Raw genomic sequence first — 9,913 nt, 5'->3', positions numbered from 1 at the left:
GCTCCCGTCTCGGGGGAGAGCAGGTTCATTTCAGTAAGAAATGAATGGCTTACTCCTGCTCCGGCAGGGAATTTGGCAAAGCGGCGGGGCGGCGGGGGGGGGCGGAAAAGCGTGAGACGATCCCCCTATTGGAGGGGTCCTTGTTGAAATATGGGAGGCACTTCCTGAATCCGCGTCCAGCCCTGGTGGAGGGGAAGGGAGCAGACTTGGAAGAGCAGCTGTAGCTCTACGTGCGGGGAGACAGGAAGGAGGCAACTCCCTCCTCCCTGGTGAGAGGCCGGCTCAAAGGCGAGGGAACCTAAGCAGCTTCCTGAGCCACTGAAGCTCCACCCCGCTAGACCCCCCCCACCCGCCTGCCTTGGAAGGGCTGCGCATGTGCCCGACTGACGCAGGGGGTGGCTCCTGGCCGGCCCAACTTTGGCTATGGCAGAGCAGGGCGAGGCCGAGACGGTGCTGTTTAAGCGTGGCGCCGGGCAGGTAGCGGCGTGGGGAGCGGGTAGGATTTGCAGTTCCCGGGGCACCGCCGGGGCAAGGCTTCGGGCCGTCTTCGGCGGGCGACCAGGGTCGTGTGGCTTGGCCGGGCCGGGCCGGGCCGGGCCTGCAGGCGGGACTTGCTGCCCGCACGCCTGGCCCCGCTGCCTGCCGACCGTTAGCGGTCTGCGCGGCATGGGCGGGCGCGTGAGCCGAGCCCCGCGTGACGCTTACACCTCCCGTCTCGCTTCCCCCCGCAGAGCGACGATTCGGACATCTGGGACGACACCGCCCTGATCAAGGCGTACGACCGAGCGGTGGCGTCTTTTAAGGTACCTCCCGCCCGTCCCGCGCTGTGTCCGAGTGCTGACCGGCCGGCGTCCGGTAGAGGCAGCGAATGGGGCCCAAAACCTGCGGGGGGTCTCGTGGGCAAGCACCGCCCTCTCCCCCGGGGTGCCTTGGGGATCAGGTCGAAGGATCCCGCTACAGTTCGGACGTAGCCTTGACTTGCGTGACTATTGCTGGTGGCCTGCGGTGGTGGCTTGTGAGCCTCTTCCAACTGGGAATTATGACCCCTCGAACAGATTTTAATGTTTTTATTTTAAATGTTTCCTGTCCCTTTGTTACAAGCCTGGGCTAGGCTTACACTTTAGATCAGCATAGCTCTACTGCTCAAGTGTACAGAAAGCCTCCCATTTCAGCACTGTAGTTGTATCAGCCTAATTGGTGGCATAACTGTAGCTGGAACAATAGAATGCTTCTATTGATTGAGCTACTGGCACTTGAAAGTTGATTGTCCAGTGTGATAGAAAAATCTCTTTCCCAGTTGCTGCAAGAAGTGGTTACAGGACAGCACTACAGTGCCAGAGCTGCACCAGCAAAGCTGTGCTGCTTAAACACTCATGGTAGAGACTATTCTATTAAAAATAGAGTAAGAGAAGATGGCTCACATGAATGTAAGTATTGTAGTGGGCTAAAATCTGTCTTAAAGACACATATCTAAATTTAGTGGATCTTTTTGCAGTAACATGAAATATAGACAAATACGTGCACGGTTGTCATTATGGCTATGTCTACATTAGCCAAAAATTTCGAAATGGCCATGCAAATGGCCATTTCGAAGTTTACTAATGAAGCGCTGAAATACATATTCAGCACTTCATTAGCATGTGGGCAGCCCTGGCACTTCGAAATTGACGCGGCTTGTCCAGACGGGGCTCCTTTTGGAAAGGACCCCAACTACTTCGAAGTCCCCTTATTCCTATGAGCAGATGGGAATAAGGAGACTTCAAAGTAGGTGGGGTCCTTTCGAAAAGGAGCCCTGACTGGATGAGCTGCATCAATTTCAAAGTGCCGCGGCTGCCCACGTGCTAATGAAGTGCTGAATATGTATTTCAGCGCTTCATTAGTAAACTTCAAAATGTCCATTTCAGCGGTTTTGGATAGTCTAGACAAGGCCTATGTCAGTTAGGAAGAACAGGATAAAATTGGTATGCCCATCCCCTGTTAAGTTCTGATTGCTATTGTAATATAAGTGGCTAGAAGTACAAGTCATGGTTTAGATGTTGGGGTATAATTTGCTGAACCTTTGTCTTTTGTAGAGTGCTCTAAAGAATGGTGAGTGTTCGGGGCCTTTGGACAAACAAGAACAGTACTCAGGAACAAAGAGAAAAAATAATAAAAAGAACAGAAGTAGGAAGAAAAGCAACTCTACGCCATTGAAACAGGTCACCTTAACATCTGTGTACCAAAACTGTTAATGTTTTTTTGTATTGTGCATGTTTATAGTTTTAAAACATAATTCTTATGATCGTCAAGTTATTGGCCTTGATGAAACTATAAATAAGATTTAAAAATTCTTGCTCTGCTGGGTTCAATTGAGAAACATTAATGGAATATAGAGAAAAATCTGGAGTCAGGAGAGGCATGTCATGCTATGTAGTTGAAAAATTGTGTACATAGTAGATATGTTAACATTTATATATCAAACACTTGAGAATGAGAAAAGTTAAATAGAGAAAAAAGATTGTAGAGCTGACAAATATAGCTGCTGACTTGTCTCTCGTTTTTGTTTCAGTGGAGAGTTGGTGATGCCTGTAGGGCAGTTTGGTCTGAGGATGGCAATGTGTATCTAGCAACTATTGCCTCGGTCAATCAGAAGAGAGGGACCTGTGTGGTGGTTTACACTGGATATGGAAATAGGGAGGAGCATAATCTATGTGATCTGCTTCTTCCAAATACCATTGAAAAAGAAAATGAGCTGAATGCTGGGGAGGTGAGAGGGAAAATAGAAACAATATATTACCAAAAATAAGCAAAATGTGTCAAGTTTTATTGTATTCTTGTTCCTCTCATAGAACTGAAGGAGGAAAAGTGTGTGAACAAAATGTCTTCCTTGGTGTAATGGTTTTGAATCTCTTGAAAGTAATGTACATGCCTGTATGGTATTGTGTCCTCTTGATTAGGGTACTAGACTGAGACTCTGGAAACCTGATTTCACTTCCCCACTCTGACATGGTTCTGTTGGGTGACCTTGCGCTAGTGGCTTCCTTTCCTGGACTTAATTTTCCCATATGTAAAATGGGGATGATGGCTTCAAATACTCTGAGAGCTTTGAGTATTTAAAGGAGCTAAGTGGTACTGTTATTACTTCTCTCCAACACTCTCTTGTACAGCAACAGATGACCACTTAACTTGGGTATAGCCACGTTTCTCATGGTCCTGGCTCTGTGTTCTTTGCTGTTTAGGTGTAATTTACCCCTACATGTTTTCTAAGAGCCTAGTAATCAGTGGAAGTGTTGGTAATGCTGCTAGGTATATTAACCTCCCATGGTCCAGCAAAATTCTCTCATTTGGCACCAGTCAGGTCCCGAGGGCGCCCGATTTATAGAGTTCCAACCTGTATTACAACACAGTATACGGCCCTGTGATTCTTGCATGCAGCTCTAATTCTTATGTGCAGCATGGCTGCAGATTTCTACTTGTCTGAGGCTATGTCTACACTAAAGAAATAACTTGGAAGATGCTTGTTTCGAAGTACAACTTCGAAGTTGAGTACCTACATGCCCTATTTTGAAGTTAAACTTCAAAGCAGAGCACTACTTCATTCCTGGGAATAGAGTAAGAATTTGGAAGTTAACTTTGAATTAAGGGAAAATGTGTGTAGACTCTCTGCTGGCTACTTCAAAGTAGTGCCTAACTTCAAAGTTAGTTCCTAGTGTAGACGCACCCTGAGTGTGTTTCATTTAATAATAATTTAATGAAGAGAGATGCTGTCTTTCTCAGTGCACTAGGGACACACACATCTTCTGTTTCAATGTCTAGTCAGCAGTACTGGACATCTGGCAGAATTTCATGGGGTGTAATAGACATGGCAATTCTGATTACAGGTGTCTCTTTCTCTTGTACACTGCAAACTTTTGATCCTTCCTACAGGAAAAGAAAGACAATCTACTGTTTTTGTTGATGCTTAGTATTCAGTGTTGTGACTTTCATATGAGATTAGAGAGTGGTTTTTGTTGTGTATGTGCTAAGAAATTGCTGTGACATTAAAATATTTTAAAGTCACTTTCAGAATTTCAGATTAGCAAAATCCATCTTCCTCATACATACAGGAGACTAGAAAAAGCTGGAAAGAGTAGGAGAACTGGACAACCAGGTTGACAAAGCTAGCAGCTGGTGGCAGTGCTAGGGATAAAAGGAGCAATTAAAAATGGGGAGAAACAGAACTGTAAAGAGCCTTGGATGTAAGGACAAGAAGGCTGAACTTCATGTGGTAGGAAGGAGGCTGCAGAGATTCAAAGACAGGAGGGATTAAACGGTCAAAGTGAAAGACCAGGAAGGTGGCTTTAGTAGGTGCAATTTTGAATTAGCAGGGGGCAGAGTTAAGAAATCGGAGTGGAGGAGAATGCAGAAATCAAGATGGAAGATAGAGATGTGGATAGAAGCCTTTCCCAGTGAAAGGTTTCATGTTGTATTAGCTGTAAATACATAGGAGGTATCACTTGGGACCAGGTCTGCTAGAGTTTTAATTAAAAATATGCTATTTCTTCTAGAATGAAAATGAGATTCAATATTCAACAGATGAAAGTGAAAAGTCCTCCCAGTCACCTGGAAACAAATACAGCTCTGCAAAACTGAAACCCTCTCATTGGAACTCCCATTTTCCACCACCTCCACCACCAGGCCTGGGAAGGGTAAGCACATGTTTAACTGTGATGTTGGCCTGAAGTAGAGCGGGATCTTCAGACGTGACTTGTTTCACAGCTCTGAGGAAAAAATACCTTTACCACTCTTGTAGACATTGTATTGCAACACCAGCAGTATATTCTTTCAAGGCAACTATTGAATCTTAATATATATACCTGTGATAAACTGCAAGACTGAAATTAGAACACCCTGGTAGTAGTTGAACTTTTCTCTTTGACTTCTTTGGGGCAAAGTTATCACCTTATACATTTACTATCTGACAGATTCTATACAATATGCCAATTGAAACAAAAATAATGGGCTTTGTTCAGAACATTGGAACATTAGTGGAAGATGACCAGAAAATCTCATGTGAAGCAGCATCATAAATTAAGGGCAGATCTACACTTGATGTATAGATCTCCAGCGATGTGAACAGTGTAGCTGGAGACCACGTAACTTAAACGGGATTTCTAAGGTGTTGCCACAACAGGAGGTTGGTGGGAGAAACTTTCCTGTCAAGTTCCCTTACTCCTCATGATCTGGTGAAGTACCAAAGTCAAGGAGAGAGCAACAAGTTGTCCATTCTTACTTAGACCCACTAAATAGATGCTCCAGAGAGCTATCTCCTAGGGGTCAATCTCTGGTTAAGTGTAGACAAGTCCTTTGATAAGAACCTACCATTTCATCTTTAAATATGAGTATAGGCACAGTGTGATTGTAACAAATCTATATGTCAAGTAAATTTAGTATTTGAAAAAGTCAGCTTAGTTCAAATCCTAGACCAGAGATGATGAGTTATCTCTTGCATATCAAATGTAAGGAACAGTTTTTAATGTGTGTGCAACTTCATATTTCTTTTAAAAGGCATTTCAGAAATTACCATTATTGAAATACCACTTGAATTCTGACTTTTAGTAATATTGATAAAGAAAGTTGTCTCTTGGTAGGCTTGCTGATGCTCACATCAGAGAATACTAGCATGAATCATGTATAGCTGTCCCATATCCCTGTACAGGATTAAGTCATTGGAACTTGCTACCTTTGTTTAAGTAATTGTGTGATCTGTTGTGTAATGTTTTAAGAAGGTTCCAAATTTTGTTTCCTTTCAATTATTTCACTGTAGCCTGGACCAAAATTCAGTGGACCACCACCCTTCTTCTCAAGTTGCCCCCCACCATTCCCAATAGGACCACCGGTAAGTGGTATATGAAAAATACATTAGTTAAAGGCTAATATTTATGATCTCCCCTTTTGTAATTTACATTCTTGGTCACTTGAGTTCTCATACCTGCTTTTAAATTGAAATAAATACATATTCAGAAGTTTTGTTGGACACCTGCAGTCTAGACATAGCCTAAGAGACACAGTAAGGGAAAAACTTATTTTCCAAAATAAGTGACACACAGGGCTTTTCTACATACCAGTACTTTCACTATACTAATATAGTGAAAGTATGACTAAGCCACTAATGCAGGTGCAGTTGTATCAGTATTGTTATTCCCACTAGGAAAATAACTAATTTATAAAGGAACTTAATGTGTTTTGGAAGTGCTAATATTTTACATTAATATGGGAAATCACCCATATTTCTTTATTAAATTCACAGAAGTTTTGTTGACATCACGCATCCAGACTGCAGTTCTGTGAGCAGAAATCTGCTAGTTGGGAGTGGTCTGTTGACATCCCTGAATACCTCGTACCACGAGGAAGAAGGGGTGTTTCAACAGAGGGGTGGTTTTCTGACATTTGTCCCCATGTGGACTGGCCAAATGTCAGAAATCCTTTCCCAACAGAACTATCGGCAAAAGATACGCAAATTGCACTGCACAATTTGTAGGTCTTTTTTGCCAACAGTTCCCTGCCATCTGGATACGACCTTAATGGAAACGCTCACACTAGGAGGTAAATAGAGCAGTGGTTTGTGTACGTTTTGTTTTTTAAGCAACTGTTGTCTTATTGTGAAGCGTGTGCAAGAAGGCATCTCTTTTCATTTGTCAGTCACCTCAGAAATTGGTGGTTGTAATTCACTTCCCCCCAACTGTCAGATAAATAACACAAATAAAGCCACTTAGGAGTGTGTGTGTTTTTTTTTTTTTTTGTTTTTTTGTTTTTCCCCAATCTCCTAGTTGATTCCTCCACCACCACCCCTGGATCCAGACTCTCCTGAAGATGAGGAAGCTTTGGGAAGCATGTTAATAGCTTGGTATATGAGTGGCTATCACACTGGCTACTATTTGGTAAGCGACAAGCAATTTGTGTTGAAATGTTGCATATATAGTATAGTTTTGGATTCTTCTGTGAAGTCAGTGGTTATTTTTCTTTATGGAGCTTTTACTCTAAGAAGCTAGCTGTTTGCATTCCTCGTTTTCAGTAAGCACAATCATATCTGTTCACTAAACTAATGATAACTTGCTATGTTTATATTTGTACATTTTCAACATATTACAAAAATATTTTGATATCAATAGTTGCAGCTTTCCAGTCTCTAGTGGAGTCTCCTATTTCCTAGCATGCAGTTGTCATAACTGAAGAATAGACTGTGGCCGTGTCTACATTACCACCTTCCTTCAAAGGAAGGATGGTAATGAGGCTGTTCGGAGTTTACTAATCAAGTGCTGCCATTCATAGGCAGCACTTCATTAAGCAAATCCCATCTTCCCCCCCCCCCCCCCCCCCGGCAACTCCAAAGTTTTAAACTTCGAAGTACCGGCACGTGTCTAGCCACAGTGCTCCTGCTGGTACTTCGAAGTGTCGGGGCATCTTGGAAGTCCCCTTACTGCTTTTGAGGCACTTCAAAGTACCGGCGGGTGCACCGTAGCTAGACACATGCTGGTACTTTGAAGTTTAAAACTTGGGAGTTGCTGCAGGGGGGAATTTGCTTAATGAAGTGCTGCCTGTGCACAGTAGAACTTCATTAATAAACTGTGAACTGCCTCATTACCATCCTTCACATGTAGACACAGCCTGTGTGACTGGAGTAAATCTGGACTTGTTAAATATTCTTTGGTAGAGCAAATCTGTTTCAAGCCCACCCCCGGCCCTCTCCAAAAAACCATTCTTCATTTCTTTTGGAACAGGTGGAGGAGTGGAGGAGTGGAGCTCCACAATGATTAAAAAACTAAGCTTGTGGAAGGGTGTGTTTTTGCGTAATTGCAAAGGAAATAAAAATCTAGAAAGGACTGGATTTTTAAAGCTTTGATAATGGGATTTGGTTTTGGATGTCCCATTTTTATTAGTGAACTGAAGATGAGACAGAATTTGGGAATTGGTATTTTAGATGAAATGTCTGTAGGCTTCCATTATTTCTTTGGTTTAACAACAAAATTTGCTCAAGCTGTTCTTCAGGGATGCAGATCAAGACAAAAGCAAAAAGTTCAGTGTAAGTTATTGATTGGAACATAATGGTTTATGTCTATTCTACAAAATAACTAGTGAAATAGTGAAACTTCTAAGTCAGCAACTTCGAAGTTGAGCATTTACACACATCCTGCTTTAAAGATAAACTTCAAAGTAGGGTACTACTCCATTCCCAGGAATGAAGTAAGGACTTGGAAGTTGGGCTCCCTACTTCAAAGTAAGGGAAAATGTGTGTAGAGTCTCTGCTGGCTACTTTTGAAGTAATACCTAACTTCCAAGTCAGTTCCTAGTGTGTATGCACCAAATATATTGGTGGTTTGTCTTCATTTGGTTATAAAGAACCAAAATTTTCTTTGAGAGAGACTAGAAGGATTTGGCTCAAAATATTTTACAATCATGAGCCAAGCTTAATTATTTTGTATTCATAGTTGAATAGACTCTTGCTATCCTTTGTCCCATAGGGTTTAAAACAGAGCCGAATGGAAGCTGCCTTGGAGAGATGTCCCCACCCTAAATAATTACACATCACTTATCTTGAGCAATTGTAAGTATTATTTGTAAAAGTTTAATATTGTGATCAATGGGCAGTCTATGACCAAACTGAGAAATTCAATTTGGAATTGCATCATTCCTGTAGCATGTCCCTTTTAAAGAAAGGGCAATTATGGGTTCCAAAATCTCTAGTTATCTTGGCCATAAATGAAGAAAATCTGTCGCTGTCCGAATGCAGCAAGTGCATTGCCACTAGGCAGAGTGGGTGAGAGCTGGAATAGGCTCTGTTGTCGTCCAAGGAAGGATGTGTGGTTGGAAAGTGTGACTGGTTACAACTAAAAATTAACTTGTCTTTGAGAAATCTGAGTGTCTGGTTGTCCATTTTCCCCTATGATAAGGGCTGCTGTTTTAATGTGGACAAATCAGCTAACGCCATCAGTCTTGGAATCAGAAGGCCTATGGAGTTTGTGATTAACACAGACCTTTGTTGTACTGTAAGCATATTTAGAAACAATTGCTTGCTTCTGCATCTAGGAGATTGTTTGGATGACTCTCAAAACAGAACTAACATCTAGTTCAGTTCAAGTTTTCTGCCCTGTTTGAATTTTTATTCACTTTCCCCTTATTACTGAGTGTCTGCACTTTTGGTATGAAATAATTTTTGCATATGCTCTCTCAGGTATTAATCACTAAAGTGCAGTTCAAAAGCGTATCCTGCCACATTTTCCTTTTCCTCTGATAGATGTACCTTTTTAAATGACATGCATGATAACCTGCTTCAGCCAACAATCATTTTTAGTGATTTACAGGTGGATAGACTTGCTTAAAATCAAGTATTTGCATACATACACCTATACAATTGTTTCTCTTTTAAAGCTAGGTGCCGATTTTCCTCTCTGTGGGAGAGATGCTGGTTGATGAAGATATTTGTTTAAATCATGAAGACTCCTTGGGCCTAACATCTGGATCCCTGGCATTTTAGTAATGAACTGTGTGACTGAATTAATGTAATACCAGACTTAAAGCAGCAGTCTAGTTATTTAGGCATTCTTAAAGACAAACAGCAAGATCAGTATATACCCCCCCCAAAGGAAGTGCCATCTACCCTACATAAATGGTTTAAAGCTCAAGTTATGGATTTTAAAGATAGTCATCCCTCTGCATTGTATCTTACATTTTAAAATCTGAATGATTCAATTTTGATAAAAGCAAAGTGTAAAATATCTTACCACTATGCAGAAGGGTAGTGATGTATGTAATAATGGTGACTGCTGGTAGGAGTTAATGACATGTAGAAAATGTTACACGTTGAACATCCTATCTTCTGAATAGGATCAGACCCTTGAAGGTTCATGGATGGGGTGTTTTGCTTGTTTGTAAATAAAAATTTATTCAGTTTGAA

The 9,913-nt window shown here is 41.9% G+C and overlaps 1 protein-coding gene across 3 annotated transcripts; it reads left to right on the top strand.

Moving 5' to 3' along the window:
• The first annotated feature begins 348 nt into the window (after positions 1–348).
• Positions 349–9,913, top strand: LOC142013685 (survival of motor neuron protein-like). Of its 3 annotated transcripts, none has more exons than XM_074995409.1 (9): positions 349–477; positions 732–803; positions 2,073–2,198; positions 2,549–2,746; positions 4,527–4,667; positions 5,786–5,857; positions 6,789–6,899; positions 8,481–8,563; positions 9,392–9,913. In XM_074995409.1, the coding sequence occupies exons 1-8, from the start codon at positions 424–426 to the stop codon at positions 8,535–8,537; spliced, it is 831 nt and encodes a 276-aa protein (XP_074851510.1). In that variant the 5' UTR covers positions 349–423; the 3' UTR covers positions 8,538–8,563; positions 9,392–9,913. The 3 variants fall into 3 exon arrangements, with proteins under 3 accessions (XP_074851510.1, XP_074851509.1, XP_074851511.1); XM_074995408.1 differs by having other exon boundaries at positions 9,388–9,913; XM_074995410.1 differs by lacking the exon at positions 2,549–2,746 and having other exon boundaries at positions 9,388–9,913.

The sequence above is a fragment of the Carettochelys insculpta genome, chromosome 5, assembly GCF_033958435.1.
Source record: "Carettochelys insculpta isolate YL-2023 chromosome 5, ASM3395843v1, whole genome shotgun sequence".
NCBI classification, from domain to species: domain Eukaryota; kingdom Metazoa; phylum Chordata; order Testudines; family Carettochelyidae; genus Carettochelys; species Carettochelys insculpta.
The sequence above is the reverse complement of the archived record's forward strand: the minus strand, read 5'-3'. Positions and strand labels throughout refer to the sequence as shown.

Coding starts and splice junctions, on each gene's coding strand:
- LOC142013685 (XM_074995409.1), top strand. CDS start 424: ATGGCAGAGCAGGGCGAGGCCGAGACGGTGCTGTTTAAGCGTGGCGCC. Junction 2,747..4,526: donor ATGAGCTGAATGCTGGGGAG/GTGAGAGGGAAA, acceptor TATTTCTTCTAG/AATGAAAATGAGATTCAATA. Junction 4,668..5,785: donor CACCACCAGGCCTGGGAAGG/GTAAGCACATGT, acceptor ATTTCACTGTAG/CCTGGACCAAAATTCAGTGG.